The 19,505-nt window shown below is 43.7% G+C and overlaps 1 protein-coding gene across 3 annotated transcripts in view; it reads left to right on the forward strand.

Moving 5' to 3' along the window:
• TSHZ2 (teashirt zinc finger homeobox 2) overlaps nt 1-19,505 on the forward strand; it is a 208,236-nt gene that overhangs the window by 121,978 nt on the left and 66,753 nt on the right. The window contains exon 2 of one of the 3 annotated variants that reach the window (XM_030963592.1): nt 4,081-7,153. In XM_030963592.1, the coding sequence (XP_030819452.1) occupies nt 4,081-7,145 (3,065 nt within the window). In that variant the 3' untranslated portion in view covers nt 7,146-7,153. Of the gene's footprint in view, nt 1-4,080; nt 8,153-19,505 lie in introns of those variants that run through there. The other 2 variants (XM_030963593.1, XM_030963591.1) reach the window with 2 other exon arrangements.

Here is a 19,505-nt window from a genome sequence, read left to right on the forward strand (position 1 = left end):
TCCACAATAATTCCTTCCCTCCTCTGCACTCAGCTCAGCAGCTCACATCAGCTCCCCTCTCTTTTTGCTTGTGTTAGGGGTTTTTTTCTGCTTTATTATTGTTTTTGAGTTTATGGGTCACTCACAAGCAGTTCCCTCCAGCCACTGATCATTTGGCTCATAACTGTGCAGGATGAAGTGCAAAGGACATAATCTGTTCTGGTTTTGCTGCTAAGAGCCCACTGAAACTCGGGGGTATTTTGCCTTCTTAACCAGTAGGAAATTGGATATTTAATAGAAAACTTTATAATACAACTCTAATTAAAGAACAACAAAATGAAAGCCCCAAATAGCTTCATTTCAGCATTGTATATAAATAATAGTTATGGCTTCATGGAATTGCCTTTGTGTGTTAGAATTCAGTCAGTGTGGAAGCCACTCTTTTCCTTGCTCCTGCAGAAGCTGCTCCTGTCCTCCTGCAGTGGAGGGTGGTGGGTGTTCCTTCTCCTACTCTGCAAGAGGCAGGAATTCATGTCTTGGTACCAGCTGCTGTAACTACTTGAAAAATTAATTTCTAGGGGGAAAAAAACCCTCGAAGGAATATTGGGAAAAATCCCTCCTTTGAGGTGCCAAGTTGTTTTGGGCACAAAATTCATCACCATGGCAGTGATCCACGCTGAGCCACTGCAAACTGAGAGTGGGTGTGATGGTAAATAGTAACAGCAACAAAAGCTGCAAAAAATGCCCCATTATCCAAATGAATGAGCTGGCCTCCCAGCAAAGAGGCAACTGAGCATCTTCAGCCTTTTCTGAGGACGTCCAAAACCTTCCTCAGGCTGCAGCTGGCTTTGGAACTAAAACTCAAAACCAAGACTTTCAGGCCAGGTGACAGAGATGTCCCTTTGTCCCTTCCACCCATCATTCAGAGCCAGGTGCTCTCTGTGCCACATTCAGGAATCTTTCCCTGTGTTTTCTTTCCACCTTGGAGAACTCAACAGGAAGTTATTTCCATAGTACAGAAATTTTGAACATAGCCTTAAAAACTCTGAAATTCTATCATTCACTCCTTCATGGCAAATTTCATATTTTGAGAGTTCTTTCCATAGAACTCCATTGCTTTTCTAAAGTGTTCCATTGGTTTTAATCCCATTAAATTCCAAAATGTCTTTGATAAAGAGTTATGCAATGGAGTAGGGAACTATTTTTCCCCCAGCTGCCAATTTCTCTCTTCAGTTGATTTTCAGATGGCATGAAACTGTAGCTCTGAACTCCTACAAAGAGCCAGGTTAAGATTTGTCTGTGGGTGCTTAATGCAGTTCGACATCTTGGAGAAGGAGGAATGAGAAGTGGTCATTATCCATTATCTGCTTGGAACCTTTCAGAGAGAGAAACAGCTTCTGCCAAACACAAAAAGATGTTTGAGCTGAAGCCAGACAAGGAGGAAACAAGATCACCTTCTAGCACTGTGAGATTGCTTTCCTGATGATGTTGTTTCAAGGAAAACTGGAATGTGTATGGCTGAAGAAGTGCAGGTGGTGCCATGGGTTTTACATGGATTAGCAGAGTTGTTCTGGACAATGATTCACTGTCCCTTCTCTTGGCAGAAAATAAATTTTCCAGTCTTGGAAAGAAACATGTATATATATGTATATGTATTTTAATAAATGTTTCTCTACATGGAAAAAGAGCAAATTTGAGTAAAAATAATATCCACTGGTGGAAAAGTTAACAGTGAGAATGAACACTTTTGACAAAAAGCTGTATTGACACTCCTCAGTTCAGGTCAGGGGTGATGGATAATGTGGTGCCACTCCCAGGGCTGTCCTGGATGTCAGTGCTGGATTCACCCCCTGGGGGCCTGGCTTGGTGCTGTCTGCAGGGAAAGTCCCAGCTCCAAGGGCATGGGCGTGGGTTTAAACCCAGCTTTTGCAGGTGTATTGACTGGACCTGGTTTATTTTAGCTCCTCTGTGGAAATATTCCAGAAATAGCTAAGAAAATGTCCTTTTTGAAGAATAAAGAATCAGCTGTTTATTGCAGCTCTCATCCTAGAGAAGTGGGTTTCTGAGGTTGCCATGAATTCATTCACAAAGATACAGAGAGGAATTAAGAAACCAAATAATTTGGAATTATATTTGTGATTATTATCCATATAATAATGTTATCCCTACTGATGTGATGATTTTTACATACACTGTCTTGAGGTCAATCAGCACTAAACAGAATAGAATTTCCATTTAGGAAGCCAAAAAATTGCTTCCATTCAATACTTTGAAGTTCCTGAGTTTTGTCAATTCTTAATGATAGTGACATTTCAGTCTCCCACTTCTTCAGGACTGCACTTTTCCCATCTTACATCTGCCTGGGCCTGTTTAATTTGGGTGGGAAAAAGTCTCATTTAGGAAAAGGGGGAAGCATTCATCCAGTTACTGAGTTTGGATTTCTCTCATATTATTTCTTCCCTGTAACACAGTTACGCATGAGGACCTCAGAGGTTTGGAATGTCAGAATAAGCCTGGGGGAGAACTGGTGGGAAGAGAACAGGTCACTCAACAATTTATTACATGGACATCAGTGTGACGTGCAAAATTTATGCTACTTATTACAGACTCTGCATTTAAAGCATGTGGGTGTACAGATATAAGACACTCTTTACTTCTAAAATAAATAATGCAAAGTCCACTTAAATTAATGTTATTTCTGTTAACCAGCTACATCCCTTCATGTCCAATGAAATCTTACTAAAAAGCCCTGTTGGAAGAACACGAGCATCTCTTGTACCCGAGGTTGTCTTGCAGAACTGGTCTCCACTGTCCTTAAAATGCCCACAGCAATTTAAATCATTTACATAAACAGAAATGCTTTTACAGGGAGGACACTGAAATGTGTTTTTAAAGCTGCCCAAACCCCTAAACCATTAAAACAGATGTGACTGATGGTTTTGTGAAATTTTGATGGTGCTTTCTGCATAGAGTCACAGCATCCAGTGCCACCCCTGCCATGGGTGACACTTTCTGCTCTCCCAGGCTGGTCCAAGCCCTATCCAGCCTGGCCTTCCAGGGATCCAGGGGCAGACACAGCTTCTCTGGGCACCTGTGCCAGGGCATTCCCACCCTCACAGGGCAGAATTTCTTCCATATATCCAATCTAAACCTCCTCTCTCAGTTTGAAGCCATTCCTCCTTTTGTGTCACTACAGCTCCTGATGGAGAATCCCTCTCTGCCTTCCCTGTAGACCCTCTGGAGATACTGGAACTGGTTATTTCTTCCACTTTTATGAGATTGTGTCAGTATATTACACAGACACCAAAAAAAAGAGAATTCCTCAGCACAAGTTACTCTTCTGTAAAGGTTATAGTAAACATGTCAATGCCTAATTAAGCAGCAAATTTTATCCATATTGTGGGGGATGTGCAGCTGTCTGGTACTTCTGCTTTTCCTAGAGAAGGACAAAGGATCTTGTGAGGAATAAATTACTGTATGTACCTTCCAAAGGAAAACTTAACTGAAGCACAATTTGCTTTTATGGTACACAGTACATTACTTTTATAAACAAAAGGGTTTCACTTATGCCTATTAACACTTTCAGATGTTGTATTTTGACATATAAATTATTTGTGTACATCCTAAAGTGCATTTTTAGGTGATCAAGTGGCAAAAGGTTACTGTACCTAGATGATGCTCTGAACCAGGAAGATTATGGCACTTATTTTTCTTCTCTTCCTTGCAAATTCAACCCCTTCTCTCACTGAGGCTAAAAACAATTTCATAGAATTGAAGCTTTTAGTATAAACTTTAAATTCTTACATATGAATTTTCCAACTGTCCCATTACAGGACAGTTAGAATTATACTCCCATGACAGGAAAATTATTAACTCGGGATCTCTGGCAGTTATAATGAATTATGATCATCTGCCAACAAAATGCAGCAACCTTCACAAAAAGGAGACATCATTTGGCTTTTTTCACTTCCAGAACTAACAGAAAATACAGTTATAGATTAAAACAAAATCCAGTAAAGAAAATACATAGTGAAAGCAGAAAAGTGGAACTGTAACATTCTCCTTTAACAGGTTATTTCATATATTGACATTACATTTCAGGTTATGTCCAAGAGGAAGATTTAAAGGAAGAGGAAGATATAAAGGAGGAAGAAGAAGATGACGATGACAACAACTCCACTGCTCAGCTGCAGAGCAGCAATGACACTGGCACGGATGAGGAGCACGAAGTGGGTCCTGAGCAGAAAGGGAACTTCAGTTTCCAGAATTCCCCTGTCAGTCACATATCCAACCAGGACGTGGAGAACGAATCGCTGCTGAGTGACAGTAGTGACCATGTGGCAGATATCAAAAACATCTGCTCCAGGGAGCCCCAGGACCCCAAAAGCAGCGCCCACCCCAAAGCCCAGAGCGAAGCACACGATTGCATGGATAGAATGACAGCAGTCTATGCCAACATCCTGTCGGACTCTTACTGGACAGGCTTGGGGCTGGGTTTCAAGTTGTCCAACTCTGAAAAGAAGAGTTGCGACAACAGGAACGGAGGGAACAAGGCTGATTTTGATTGGCACCAAGACGCACTGTCCAAAAGCTTGCAGCAGAATTTACCTTCCAGGCCTGTCTCCAAGCCCAACCTGTTCAGCTCGGTGCAGCTCTACAGGCAGAGCAGCAAAATGTGCGGGACTGTGTTCACGGGCGCCAGCCGGTTCCGCTGCCGGCAGTGCAGCGCTGCCTACGACACCTTGGTAGAGCTCACGGTCCACATGAACGAGACAGGCCACTACCAGGATGACAACCACAAAAAGGACAAGCACAGACCTACCAGCTACTCCAAGCCCCGGAAAAGGGCGTTCCAAGACATGGACAAGGAAGATGCACAAAAAGTTCTGAAGTGTATGTTCTGTGGTGACTCTTTTGATTCCCTTCAAGATCTGAGTGTTCATATGATAAAAACAAAACATTACCAAAAAGTGCCTTTGAAGGAGCCGGTACCAACCATTTCTTCAAAAATGGTCACTCCAGCCAAGAAACGTGTGTTTGATGTGAACAGGCCTTGCTCCCCCGACTCCACGACAGGGTCTTTCTCAGACACTTTCTCTCCTCAGAAGAATGCGAACCTGCAGCTCTCCTCCAACAACCGCTACGGGTACCAGAACGGGGCCAGCTATACCTGGCAGTTCGAGGCCTGCAAATCCCAGATTTTGAAGTGTATGGAATGTGGAAGCTCTCATGATACCTTGCAGCAGCTCACAACCCACATGATGGTCACTGGCCATTTCTTGAAAGTCACGAGTTCAGCTTCAAAGAAAGGAAAGCAACTTGTTCTGGATCCTTTAGCTGTGGAAAAAATGCAGTCGCTGTCTGAAGCACCAGCCAGTGACAGCCCCGTTTCAAAATCAACCAGTAAATCATCTGCAGAATGCATAGGTCCTGCCTCTGAACTTAAAAAAGAAAGTAAAAAAGAGAAAGCTGATGATGCAAACAAAGATGAGAAAGCAATGAAAACTGAGGAGTATGAAGACACTCTTCAGAAACCCCTGGATCCCACAATGAAATATCAGTACCTCCGAGAAGAAGATTTAGAAGATGGTTCAAAGGGTGGTGGGGACATTTTAAAGTCCTTGGAGAACACTGTCACGACAGCCATCAATAAAGCTCAGAACGGAGCTCCCAGCTGGAGTGCATATCCCAGTATCCACGCGGCTTACCAGCTCTCCGAGGGAGCCAAGCCCTCCTTGCCTGTGGGATCCCAGGTGCTCCAAATCAGGCCAACCATGACCAATAAATTGAGGCCCATAGCACCCAAGTGGAAGGTGATGCCTCTGGTCCCTATCTCAGCAAACGTGAGCCAGTGCACTCAAGTGAAGAAGGAGGCTGAGGACAAGGAGGAGGTGCATAAGGACTATGCTAAGGAGACTGTCCAGGCTGAGCCGGCCTCGCTCAGCCAGAACGAGAGGGAACCTCTCCTCAAAGCTGAAGCCTCTGCAGAGCCAAAAAAGACAGAACCGTGTCCCTTGAAAGAAGAAGATAAAGAGGACAGTGGAAAAGAAAAGCCAGTCCTCAAGGAGCCACCAGCAGCTTCTCTCAGCAATGGTTGTGCCGCTGCCAACCATTCCTCGGAGCTGCCCTGTGTGAACCCCCTGAGCGCACTGCAGTCCGTCCTGAACAATCACCTGGGCAAAGCCACTGAGCCCTTACAGCCTCAATCCAACTGCAGCCCCAGCTCTAGCACAATTTCCATGTTCCACAAACCCAATCTAAACATGATGGAGAAGCCAGTTTTATCTCCTGCTCCAACCCCACCAAAGCCTGCAAGCGTATCCAGGCACTATTTGTTTGAAAACAATGATCAGCCTATTGACCTGACCAAATCCAAAGGCAAGAAAGCTGAGTCAGCTCAAGCACAATCTTGTACTTCTCCACCTCAAAAGCACGCTCTATCTGACATTGCCGACATGGTCAAAGTTCTTCCTAAAGCTACCACGCCAAAACCTGCTGCATCCTCAAGGATCCCATCCATGAAGTTGGAAATAGATGTCCGACGCTTCGAGGACGTCTCCACGGAAGTCTCCACTCTGCATAAAAGGAAGGGCAGGCAGTCAAACTGGAACCCTCAGCATCTGCTCATTTTGCAAGCTCAGTTTGCTTCCAGCCTCTTCCAGACATCTGAAGGTAAATATTTATTATCAGATCTAGGCCCACAAGAGCGCATGCAGATTTCCAAATTCACTGGACTGTCGATGACCACCATCAGCCACTGGTTGGCAAATGTCAAGTATCAACTTAGGAAAACCGGAGGAACAAAGTTTTTGAAAAACATGGACAAAGGACATCCAGTCTTTTATTGCAGCGACTGTGCATCTCAGTTCCGAACCCCCTCTACTTACATTAGCCACTTAGAATCCCACCTAGGTTTCCAAATGAAAGACATGAACAGGCTGGCTGTGGAGCAGCAAACCAAGGTAGAGCAAGAAATCTCCAGAGTTTCAGTTCAAAGATCTCCTGAAACAATAGCTGGAGAAGAGGACACAGACTCTAAGTTCAAATGTAAGTTGTGCTATCGGACATTTGCGAGCAAACATGCAGTAAAACTTCATCTAAGCAAAACACACAGCAAGTCACCAGAACACCATTCACAATTTGTAGCAGAAGTGGATGAAGAATAACTCTTAAGGTATGCATGCTCTATAGTGAGTTTTCATTTCAGCATTTCCAGGAGGCTCCGTCAGGCTCCGTGCTTTGGTAAAAGTAGGAAAACCGTATAAAATGCATCATGTATGCTGCGCCGCTCCTCCCCCGCATGTACACATCCATTTTATAATGTTTTCAGGAAGAGAGCTTGGTCAATGCAAACCCACACTGCCCTAGAGAGAAATGTTGCTGCTCGTTATTTGCAGAATAGCTGTTTGCCCATTTCTCTTTTGTTCCTAAGAATAAATCATTTCACATCCACTGCACTTCGGTGTGGAATGCAAGAACTAAGTGCTGCTCTTTGCAGTGAGAATGGAAAAAAACAGACAAAGAGCACTGAAACTCAAAAGGTTATTACCTCACTCAGTGCTAGCACACCAATAAATCTGATTTGGATGGGGAAAAAGAAGAAAATTCAAAAGACAAATTAGCAAAATCTCAATTATTCCAAGTTTCTCATAATCTCAAACACAGCCTTGAGAATCTACAAATAACTGAAAAGTTCCTATGTAGAAGTTCAGTTATTCTTCTGTTGATATTTGGATGTTCAGTTTTGTAAAATATTTTAATATTTTACACTTACTTAAACACTTGCTACTGTGAGTGGCCTTTTTTGTCACATCATTTTAACCTCTCTCTCCATCATTCCTTTTTTAATCTTTAAGATGTTTGATTATATTTTGCTTCGTGTTGGTGGAAGTCAATCCATAAACATCACTGACTTCAGTGCAAGTTCTCGTATAACCTGGGGGAGTTACTGCTTAATTGAGATTTTTTACAAGCTTAATATTTCCAAGACCTGTTAGTAGGATACTGCTGCGTTAGTGTTGCTATTTTTTTGCTGCAAGATACACCAGTTGCCACAACCAATGTTTATAACATGTAATGTAATATTCAGATGCCACACCATTTTTGCATTTTTAATTTTACTTGATTCACAAACTTGAATATTCTTGATTGAAATAAATATGCAGAACATCAACTAAAAGTCCAAATAGAAGTTTTTTGTTCTAACCAGTTTTTTTCCCAGGAGGGCTCTGTTTAGTTGTGCCCAGCAATTCCTCCAGCAGACTCAGGTTCTGCTTGTGTACACAGAACAACCATGTGCAGATCCAGGTTTTCTCCGAGGTGTTCATTACTTGAATAACATTCAGAAATTTAATTTGTCAGATGGTGAAAATTAAAGATGTGCTGGGAGTTGTCACTGATGCCACCTGGCTTTGTGGCCATCCTCTGGCTGATTGAGAGGATGGGGCTCAGCCCCCGTTTGAGGGAAGATTTCCCATTTGTTTGCTGCAAATATTCATGTTTTAGGAAACACTTTGTGCTGCCACAGCCAGCACGAGGGCTCTGTGTCACTTAAGCTCCATTAAAAATGCTACTTTTGAATAATTTAAACCACTGATCAAGGGGTTACTTTGGGCTGGTACTGTAAGCTATTGCCATGGAGTATAATGTCAGTGTTCAAGTGCAGTAAGATTTAAGTTTTGCATACATCTTGTACGTGCTGTCTGCATTGGAGGAGATTTATGCTTCCTGCATATTTTAGCCAGCAAAATTCCATCTCACTCCTAAGGAGTTTGTTTTCTAAATAGGGCTAATACCCTAAACTATCTATTTGGGCACTTTAACCCAACATTAGAGTGTTGCTTGTTTACCTGGCCACTCCAAATCAACACCCCCAAGAGACTGGGGAGGGATAAACATCCCATACTTCGTTTCCTTCCCCACCACTTAATGATTATTAACACTCCGCCATTCACCATTTTCAGACAAGAGATATCAGAGCAAACCAATAATTTGGGGACTATCAAACAAAAGCTATCTGCCAGATATATTAATACAACTGTTATTTTGGCACATTCATGGCTTAATGTGTGACAAATGTTTCAGATTTGGTCTTGAAAGCACTGTGTTATTACTCAGAGGCAAACCAAACACCCACCTTTGTAAACACGTTACTGTTGCTGAGGATTGGAGGAACAAATACAAAAGGGGAGAAAAAAAAACCCTCCAAGGGGAAAAAAAAAGTGGTTTCTGCATTGTAATAACCTGCACAGAGACATTATATTCAGGTGATGTGTAACTATATAAATAAGGGACTGTCCTTCCTGCCACTGGATGCCGAGAAATTGCTGTCCTCGTAATACTCATCCATTTCTAATTTATATCAAGATGCAGGTTGTATCTTACCTTTGAAAAAATATACTTAAATTGCAATGACAGAGTGATAGCACTGTTATCTGGAGCTATAATTTCAGTTGGTATGCATGATAGCACAAATTGTCTGAAATGATGGGGTATTTGGGATGGCATTGTAAAGATTTTATTACAGTTTCGGAGCCGAAAGCCTCCCTGAAGTTCTGACGAGGTTGGGAGTGGGGAGGCCTGAGTTTATTCATATGGATTCTTCAGAAATCTGCAAGGAGACTAAATCAAATAAAAGGGATTTTCAGAGTTTACTTACTCTTACCATGTTATTTTTAAGATCCAGTATACATTTGAATAATAACAGAGGAGAGCAGAGTATTTAGAAAGGAGAAATATAAAGCTGAGATCCTTAAAACACACACATGCATTTATGTTTCCTTCTTGCAGGCAATATTGCAGTGAAATAGGCATAAAAATAGAGACTATAGATTGAAATAAATGGAAATAAAACAGTGGAAAGAATACTTGAAGTATAGAGATACATAAAGTACTTTAAATTTCAATGGCATTTACTAGTAGAGGTTATATTGTCAAATGTTAGCTATCATTAAAAATATAAATGAATAATCTGGGTTAGTACTGTAGAAAAATGTGTTATGGGTATGGATTTATTTTTAAGACCTCTGTGAGGATGTTTATAAGAAATTTGCCATAAATTCTTCTTAAATGTAAAAAGATATATATATCTCTTTTATAGTCATCTTTGGTGTTTTCCTGAATTCTTCTAAGTGATATGGGTTTAGTAATATAAAGTAAGATTATGTGTAATATACAACAATCAGACATCTCTATTCTCTTTCATTTAAGCCACTTCAAATTTGTTTTTATTACTATTCTTCATAGAAAACTCATGAACATTAGGAAACATGGCTTTAATTAGAAGTAATTTGTATGTTGACTTGTACCTTGAAGAACATTTGTTCATTTCTTCAACTGAATTAGAATTTTTATGTTGTTCTGAGGAAAAAGGCAGGGCAGAATTGTATTTCTCACTTTAGTGCCAGGTGGGATTGGCTTGGAACTGGTCACTAACTGAGGCTCTCTGTGGCCTTGGCTACAACTTTTGATAGAAATAAATCTCCATAAAGTCAAATTACCCAACCTGACTGGGGAGATTTCAGTTTCAAAAGACCCCGATAAGCGAACAGGCAGCTACCTGAGATGAACTAATTTGAAAGTAAGGCTGTGCAAAACAAAAAAAAAAGTCATAATGATAAACAGTTTTTCTCTCTGTTTCCTCCTTTGTCTTTTTTTAACCATCAAGTTTAAAGCTTCTGCGGCGCTTTTTTTTCTACTTTATAGGAGACAACTGACATTCTGTGGTAAATGGAAGAAAGAGCAGAGCAGAACTGAAAATCCTCTAATGCACTGACACTAACTTGCCCTCTATTGTTGAAAATGAGCAGGCAATCATGATTGTTCATCAAATGGCTCCTAATGCAGTTAAAGCATTCAGCTATAATTTCTCCTTGCATTTATAATTACTGTCATAGACTGCACACCTCAGTGAGCAGATTAAAGCTATAAACTATTTAGCCGTAGCTTTAAGATGAGGAACTTGATTTGTCTGGCAGCAGTTATTTGTTAGAGAGCTTGACACTTCACATAAAAATGACTCAACTTGATGAAGAACAATGCAGTTTAAGCAATGCAGTGATTTTAAATCAGTCATTATACCACGCCCTGTAAGAATTGCAAAGCAATTTGTTAAATGATATATAGGACATGTAGATAACTGTATGTGTTAAGTATACCAAAATAGAAGATTTTTTTCTTCCCTAGATTTTATTTTCTCATTCCTCTGAAGCAGTAGGAGCTGCTCTGATCATGTTCCACTCTTGGCCAATATGGCTGTTATGTGGTCAAGGACAATTGTGTGAATCAGTGGTACAAAATTCTATTTTAGGCAATTTAGCTTGCTCTTCAACTTTCATTTCTTCTTAGCAACAAATATTAGAAGCTGAGAGATCCTTCCAGGAGAATCAGACGTGCTGGGATGTGCCTGCCTGCAGTGGTGTCACCACAATTTTGTAAGCAGAATTTACCAAGGGTTCTGCTCCCCATGCCATCAGCCAGAAAAAGAGGGCTCATCCCATGGAAGTCTTGATTATTCCATTCAAATGGGATTCTCCTGACAATGTCTTTTTGGAAAATGGTGGCTTCTCAATGGGAAGAAAAAGTCTGTGGGGAAGTTCCATTTTAAAATAGATTTTTGTTAGGATAAACAGGGTAAAATTGAATGAGATGAGACAGAGCTAGGAAAAGAAACAGGTTGGCCTTTTTGCTGAAGCAAAATCCTGCTGAAGCAAGGAACTCCAAACCATCAGCCCTCCCTCAAAATAATCCTGTCCTGGTAAAGCCTCAGTTCTCTTAATCCTTTGAAATTTATCACTGTTTACCTGAAGTGGTAGATCCAGATTTTTTTTTTAATTGAACATTTTTTTCTTGGATAGCATTTTTTCAATCTAGCCATCATCCTTGTAAACCCAACAATGGTGTGTTCTTGGTTTCCCTGAGAGCAGGGCCAGGCCAGGTGATCCATCAGGCTGTGGCAGCACCGATGGATCCGTGCAGATTTCCTGGCTTTTTAGGAAGCTTTTACAGGTTTTACAGGTTGCTACTAAGATCAGTATTATTTAACATTGCATTTGAGCTTCCAACCCGCTGGGTCAACCCACGTTGTTCCTGGGCTCTGTACAAACACATTGCATGTGGCAGTTCCAAGGCAGGAACTCCTCTGCTCACAAAGAAACAGCAACTTTGGAGCAGATTTTAACTGACCTTGAACAGTGCCAGCCTCTTCCAGCATTCACTATTCATAAGGACATCAAAATCTTGCCTTCTCCTTGCTGTGCCTGATGTTATTAAATGCTACAGCCTTCATAATCTATAGCAGAACATTTCTACCAGGTGAGATTTCAAAGGAAGGGTACCTGAGTCTTATGTATATATTTTACACCCCGGCAATGGGATCACAAAGATCAATAACAAAAGGAAAAGACAAGAACAGTATCCAGCCCTCCAAAGCACCTTTCAATAAAAATAATGTAATTTAGCAGGATGATCACTCAGTGCAAATATGATGGAGCACAGATGGAAAATGAGGAAAATTATAGATACAGCTTTATGGGAGGAGGAAAGGAGGAAGAGATTTTTCACTATTTATTGGGATAATGAACAGATAATTCATGATTATTAAGCTGTAGTCTTCAGGCCTCATTCTGCTGTCTCTTCCCGCCTCAGTTTGGAGCTGGGTGTGTTTGTGCATCCAGGCAGGGTCTGTTGAGAGGAGGGATCAGGCCTTTCACTGGGTTCCACAGAAATGCATGCAGGATTTGCAGCTCCAGCACAGGAGGAGGAATGGGATGGGACACAACCCCCAGCACAGAGCTCTGGCTTCCATGGGACTGTGGTTCTTCTCCAAGAGCATCTCACCCTCCACAGGGTGTCCAGCTGGGATAACACCAAACACAACACCAGGCAGCAAAATCCCAGCCCTGAGAGAGCCCAAGGGCTGATCCTCCCCTGCCTGGAGAATCTTGGGCCTGAGCCCTCCAAGGTGTGATGGGGCAGGAGAGGTCTCCTGCCAGAGGGATCCTACTCTGGGCAGCAGCGTTGGCTCTGTGTGCTCCCATCCCTGGATGGACAGACGGACAGGCTGTGGGGAATGGCTCTGTGTGCTCCCATCCCTGGATGGACAGACGGACAGGCTGTGGGGAATGGCTCTGTGTGCTCCCATCCCTGGATGGACAGACGGACAGGCTGTGGGGAATTGCAGATGACCCAGGAGGGACACACACCGGGAATGGCTGCAGTGAGGGAAGGAGGGACACACGAGGCCACAAGGGAGCTTGTCCATCGTAGTAAATTTACACAATCCCTTTATTAAAAGCAAACAGTTCCTCCTCCCCTCCAAAATCCCTCCCTGCCAGCACTCAGCTCTTCTGCCGGGGGTCAGCCCAAGCAGGAGGGGGGAGGGAGCCATGGGGAGTGGAGGAGGTTGTCATGTCTAATGAATACCCTGAATGTATCAAGATATATATTTTTTTCATTTCAGAAAAGGTTCCATTAAGAGGGAGACAGCCCTAACATGTGCTTTGGCCCCTCATCAGATTTATGAGTATTTGTTCTGCTCTTTAATAGGAAACTCTGCAGCAACTGCCACCTTGCCTGCTCTCCCTGAGATACACAGTGGCTTCTCGGGGAAATGCACTTCATTATTAATGTGAATTTGTACGTTTTTATGACACTGCTTGGGGGAAGGGGCAGACAGAGATTTCCTGGTGATATATGCTCATTTCTAACCATTTATTGTCCCAGACAATCGAAGAACAATGATAAACATTGTTTCAGAAAGCGGAGGGTGCTGCAGTGACATTTTTGAAAGGAAAGGAGAGGTGGCTGGAGTGGCTTTGATGTGGTTGTTCCCCTGCACTCCTCCTCCTGCAGCAGCTGTGTCAGACCAAGCTCAGAGCGCTCTGTGCAGGTTCTGCCTCCCTTCACCAGCCCTTCCTCGGGCCAGTCAGGACCTTTTGCTCTGTGCTGTTCCGCAGCAGAGGGGGCATGGAGGAAGGAGAGGGGATTCCTCCTTTGGGGAGCCTGAACTGCAGAGGATCCCAGGGCTCAGAGCCAATGGACGCTCACTGCACCCTGTGCAGACAGGGTGGGTCTGTCCTCTCTGGGAGAACTGTTCCAACTCCAATGGGAAACTGCTGGCTTCAGTCATTTAATGAAAACTCACCAACACTCCCCATTTCTGACTCCCCCAAGTTTGTACCATGAACCACAAGGTGACCTGGGGGTGTCTGTCCCAGCCCATTCAGTGGTGCCCTGCTGTGGCTGCCCATCAAAAAAAAGTGGTTTCTGCATTGTAATAACCTGCACGGAGACATATTATTCAGGTGAATAATATCTCCGTCAATACCTCCATCCAGCTCCACCTCTGTCCTGCTTCCAGCCAAAGCTTGGGAGAACATCTCTGCCCCATTCTCCGAGTGCCTTTGCCACTCTTCATTGCACTCTGCTGCCAGTGCTCCAAGCACAGCAGTGGCCACACCACACCAACTCTTTTGGGGGGCCAAGACAAGCTGCTGGCACCTATCTCCACTGGAACTGTGTCCTCATGGCTGCCCACTCTCCTTACATTAAAAACACTGCCATTTCCTTTTTCCCACTCTTCATCTACATCCCAAGGCACAGCACAGAAGATTCCCTCCCTCTAGGATATGACCATGGCCTGCTTCTGCCTGTGTTTGTGTGAGGTGAACATGCTGCTCTTCCACCAGACACCTCAAAGGGCAAACTCAAAACTCCCTTCATGTTTGCTCAGCTCAGGATCAGCCTCCATTGGAGCTCACCCTACACTGGTCAGGCACAGACAGGCTGTGGGTGGGCTCCCAGGCCAGCCACTCATTCCCTCCCTAGCTCCATGGAGCCCTAATCTGCTGGCCTTGCTGTTCTCATGGTGCAAGACCCAGGTTTGTCATCCAAGGAAAAAACGATGAGGGAGGTAATTGTGTTTATTTGATCCGTGTTTTTTATAACATTGTCTGTACTCCCAGGAATTATGTGGTGGCCTCCTGTAAATCACAAATGCACCAAAAAAATAACTCTGGATATTTTTCCGACGAGATTAAGGTGAAAGTTCCTACATTCATATTTCATGTCTGGAAAAAAATATCAACAAGAGTGATAAGTATAGCCAGCACGAGTGTAAAAGCACACCCTGTCATTTGTTTTCCATGTGCCATATGTTTTCTGAATCCTGCACCTCCCACATACAAATCTCATGCAATAATGTGGGGTGCACACATTACTCAGGATTATTTAGTTAAGCCCTGCCTGTATGGAGGGAATTCACTCAGAGAAAGTCAAGCCACTGTGCTTTGTTTTGCTTTTTTTTGCTTATTCTGGATTCATAGAGTAGAAAATTAAAGATCCCACTGTGCCAGGCGTCATGTCATTTGGTTTTAATTTAATTCATCTCTTCGATTCTCCCTGTTTCTCCTTTTCTTTGAGTATCATCAGTAGGTGGTCCAAGCATCAAGCAGAAGATTTACTGGCAAGACTAAATGTATGAATGCTCTGAACACATTGTTTTTCTGATATGATTTAATGACATTTTTGGCATTCCCATGGCTGTTGAAATCTTCCATAATAACTCCCTTTGGCAGCCAGAGCTCCTGTTGATCAGGTGAAAGCTGATGCAAATGTCAAATGTCAATAAATTTGTAATCCATAAATACAATATTTGGTGCTGGAGCGAGACCATTAAGCAAAGTGCAGCAGGAGACACCGAGGAGATGAGCTGCACCTCAGTGGGAACAGAAAGAGGGCAGGAGAGGAATGCCACCTCCCAAACCTCTCCAGAGCCAAGCTCTTTCCCCTCTCCACCCTCCCTGGGTTTCTGAGTTGCTGAGCTTTGCCCAAAGAGGGGTTTATGGCTGGAGTTTGGCAGAGCCAGTCGGGTGATGCAGGTTCTGTCCCTTGTTCTGCTTCTGCCTCATCGTGTGAGGTTGGGATTTAACATCTCTGTTTCTAAAGGAGCTCTTCAGGGCGCAGAGGTTTCCGAGGCCTCAGAGTGTGATCCTGGAAATGATTAGTTATTCAAGATATTCCAGTAAATTAGCAAGACCACTTACATAACTTAGGTGTTGCAAGAATGAGTCATGACTCATTTATAGCTTTAAGATGCTTGGAAAGGACGAGCCACGTATGAAGCCTGATTTTATACACAATAAAGGCATGAGAGCAATCACATCATTTCCCAGGAGATTTCCTTAAGGACCCTCCACTTTGACCTTTGGCTCTGTGCGGCTCCAGTTTGTTTGACATTGAAAAAAAGCAAATGTGTGAACACAGTGCCACGAGCATTTGCACTTTGAGCATGCTGGGGCGGAACACAACTGAACTGGAAAAGGCTGCAACAGCTAATGTGCTGGGAAAATAGAACAGAGGCATTTACTTAATAACTCAACTAATTCCTTTAGCTCACCTTGTAGAGATTTAACCTTTGAATGAGAGAGTCCCTAGTTCAAAATCCCGTGGCTCCTCTGTCCTCGTGTTAATTTTTAAATTATATATCATTGTTGAGAGGCTCTTGTGTTGAGCATTACAGGCTATTTTTCATGTCTAAAATGGGGAATTATAACTGAACATTAGCTACTGGCTATAAATCACACGGAACAAAGTGGCATCTGCATCTACCCAGTAACAAGAGTGGGAGAATTGTAACTTACTTAAATGGAGACAAGAGCGGGGACACAAATGTGGTAGCAGAGATAATTGTGACTTGAGAAAAGGAATGGTCCCTCCACTGTGTCACCCTCCCACTGTGTCCTGTGCAGCTCCCCAGAGGCAGTGCTGGGAGTGCACAGGCACAGCAGCAGCCGGGGCAGTCCTGAGGGAAAGCGCAGAGCTGGGAGCTCTTGCCGAGCCCTCCCTGCAGTGCCAGCGGCACATCAGGGCTGTGCTGGGCCAGGGCTGGGCTGGGCAGCCTCCCCACAGCTGCACACAGCTCCCTTGTCCCCTGTCCCTGTGGCTGTGCCACCACGCTGAGGGAGCAGTGAGCACAGCTCCTGTCCCTGCGATGAGGTTTATTCCCAACTGCTTTATCCCCAGTTGTGGCTGCAGCCCAGGTGAGGAGGAGGCAGCACGAGGCTGTTATCAGGACAGCTATCGAGGCTGGGGAGGGGCTGGCCAGCGCCTCCTCTGCTGCTCAGCTCTCGGGGCTCACCCTGCTGCTCCTGTGCCTCTCCGAGCCGCCCACTGATAATCTGGTGTTATCTTAAAAGACAACAAAATAAACTGAGCGTGGCCTCATTCTTACACATATCTCTGCTGGCCCTTTTTTTCCTTTATTTTTTCTAGTTCTTTCACTCTTTAGAAAGCTTCCAAGATCTCTTGTGTCCTCACTAGGGTGAGCAATATCTACCTGGTGCCCTGTGTTGGTAGAAATGATTTGGTTCCTTTCTGAGAGATCCTCTTGCACTCAGTGCAGCACCTTCACAGTCTGCTGTGGGAGTCAGACCCTAATGCACCAATAGATTCAAAACCAGCCAACTACACACGTGCCAAGGGTGTCCAGGGTATTGCTCACATATTCCTGGTTTTGGGGGTCTGTTCAGCACCAGCCACTGCAGCTGCTTAACAGCTTCTTGAGCCCAGTGCCCAGGAATTAGGATTAGTTCACCCTGCAATGCAGGTCTCTGTGCAGAAAGAGTGCAGACCTCCACAAGAGGTTTTACTGAAATGAAAGCCACAGGTTTCTTTCACAGCAGACAATAAAAGAAGCAATTTTCCAGCCAGACCAGGGCAGCATCCTGGCAGGAGGCATTTGCTCAGGATCTGCCAGCAGGACAGGGGTACCAGGAATCCTCCTGCTGCTGCCTGGGCAAGACTGATGAAGATCCTTTCCTGCTCCCTTGCTCGGTGTCCCACCCTGGCAAGTGTCTCCAAGATTAAATTCAATAATACCCACTTTATGCTGATTATTCAGTCACAGCTTCTTAATGACCCTGGCCTTGTCCAGTACTCCATGGGGGTCCAAGCACCACAGGATTCTGGTCCAGGAGTAATCTCTGAGTAACAGCAATTGTAAGAGTTGCTTTGCTGATTAGGCACAAACTTAAGAACATTCTTAAAAGCTCTGCAGAGCAGGGGCCTATGTGCTATATGTTCATTAGGCTGTTCAGCAGCAATTCAGGCAGCTGAGAATTGTTGAGGACCTGGTCCATCTAATTGTGTGTCTAAATCATGGTGTGCCCGTGCTTCAGAGGTGCTGATGTTACATCTGCACGGAGTGGCTCGGGTTATATGGTCAGAATCCTGCGGATGGTCAGTTTGTAGCATAAAATTGAAAATTGCAACGTGCACCATAAAGCTACTGCCTGGAATTTATTATATATTGCAGCACAACAAGCAAATTCATACTAGATGCAGTATATGCTCAGACATTAATGTGAGCAGAGGATGAAATATTCTCCTCCCAGCTCACTGCTACGTGTTCTCTCTAGAGCAGAACTGAATAGCCCAGGATCACCAAAGGAGAGGCAGCCACCAGGAGTGTCCATGACACGGGAAGGACATCCTACCCCTCACAGCCTGAGGCCCCAGGGCTCTGAACTTCAGTTCTGCTCGTGCAAGAGCTCTCAGCCAAATCTCTTTATTATTCATCATAAAGAATCCCAGCTGTGGAAAGGCACTGCCGGGAGGAGATGGGGACGGGCTCTGCCTCGCCCCAGTGTAAATCAGGAGCGACTCCAGTGCTGAGTTCTGCTGCTGTCACTCGGCCATCAGCTCAGAATCAGCCCTTTACCTGCAGAGGATGAGTGAAATATCTCCCAGCTCTGTGGCCAGGGGCCTGCTGAGCTGCTCGCAGAGCTGCTGTCAGCATGCCCAGGGCAGGAGCATATTTTTTCCTTGCTGTTGTACATAAGGGCTCTGCTGCAGCCGACAACATGAAATGTGTTAGTTCGGTTTGTTCAAAATGGAGTGTGTTTGTTAAGTGTTGCCTCTTTGATGTTGTGCTGCCATCTCCATCTTTGTCAGCATTGCCCATCTTTTTCAATCTAATGAACTCAAACCATCAGTGCAACTTAAGTTCGGCTGTCTGTTCTTGCATAGTTAATATTAAAAATGTACTAACAGTGTGGCTGCGAAATCAAATTATGCACATAAATATGCTGGCATAGCAGAGGAGGCGGCAGAAGCTGAAGTTAGCAACATTGATGCCAGTTCACATTTGCAAATCAACCGTCAATCTGTCATTAAACATGTTATCAAATGATGATAAGTGTATGCTTCTTGCTTGCATTGGCGCGCTTATTCCCGATGTTGATGTGCATTAATGGGATAATGTGCATTAACATAGTCTTGCTTGGATGAACACAAAACATTTTTTATCCGTCTCAGTTTGTTTCCCCCTGTGGCCCCCAAGTAAGTGTTTTGTGTTATCAAATTGCCAAAAAATGGGAAAACACATTACTTTTAATTAGCAAAAAATTTTGAGTCTTTTTTTTTTTTCAATTTATTTTTATAATTTTTTTACCCAGACTATCTCCTGGGTGTTGTCACTTGAGGTGGGGGGGACCAAAAAAACCAAAACATTCCACTGGCTCCTTTAA

The sequence above is a fragment of the Camarhynchus parvulus genome, chromosome 20 (assembly GCF_901933205.1).
Source record: "Camarhynchus parvulus chromosome 20, STF_HiC, whole genome shotgun sequence".
Taxonomy (NCBI): domain Eukaryota; kingdom Metazoa; phylum Chordata; class Aves; order Passeriformes; family Thraupidae; genus Camarhynchus; species Camarhynchus parvulus.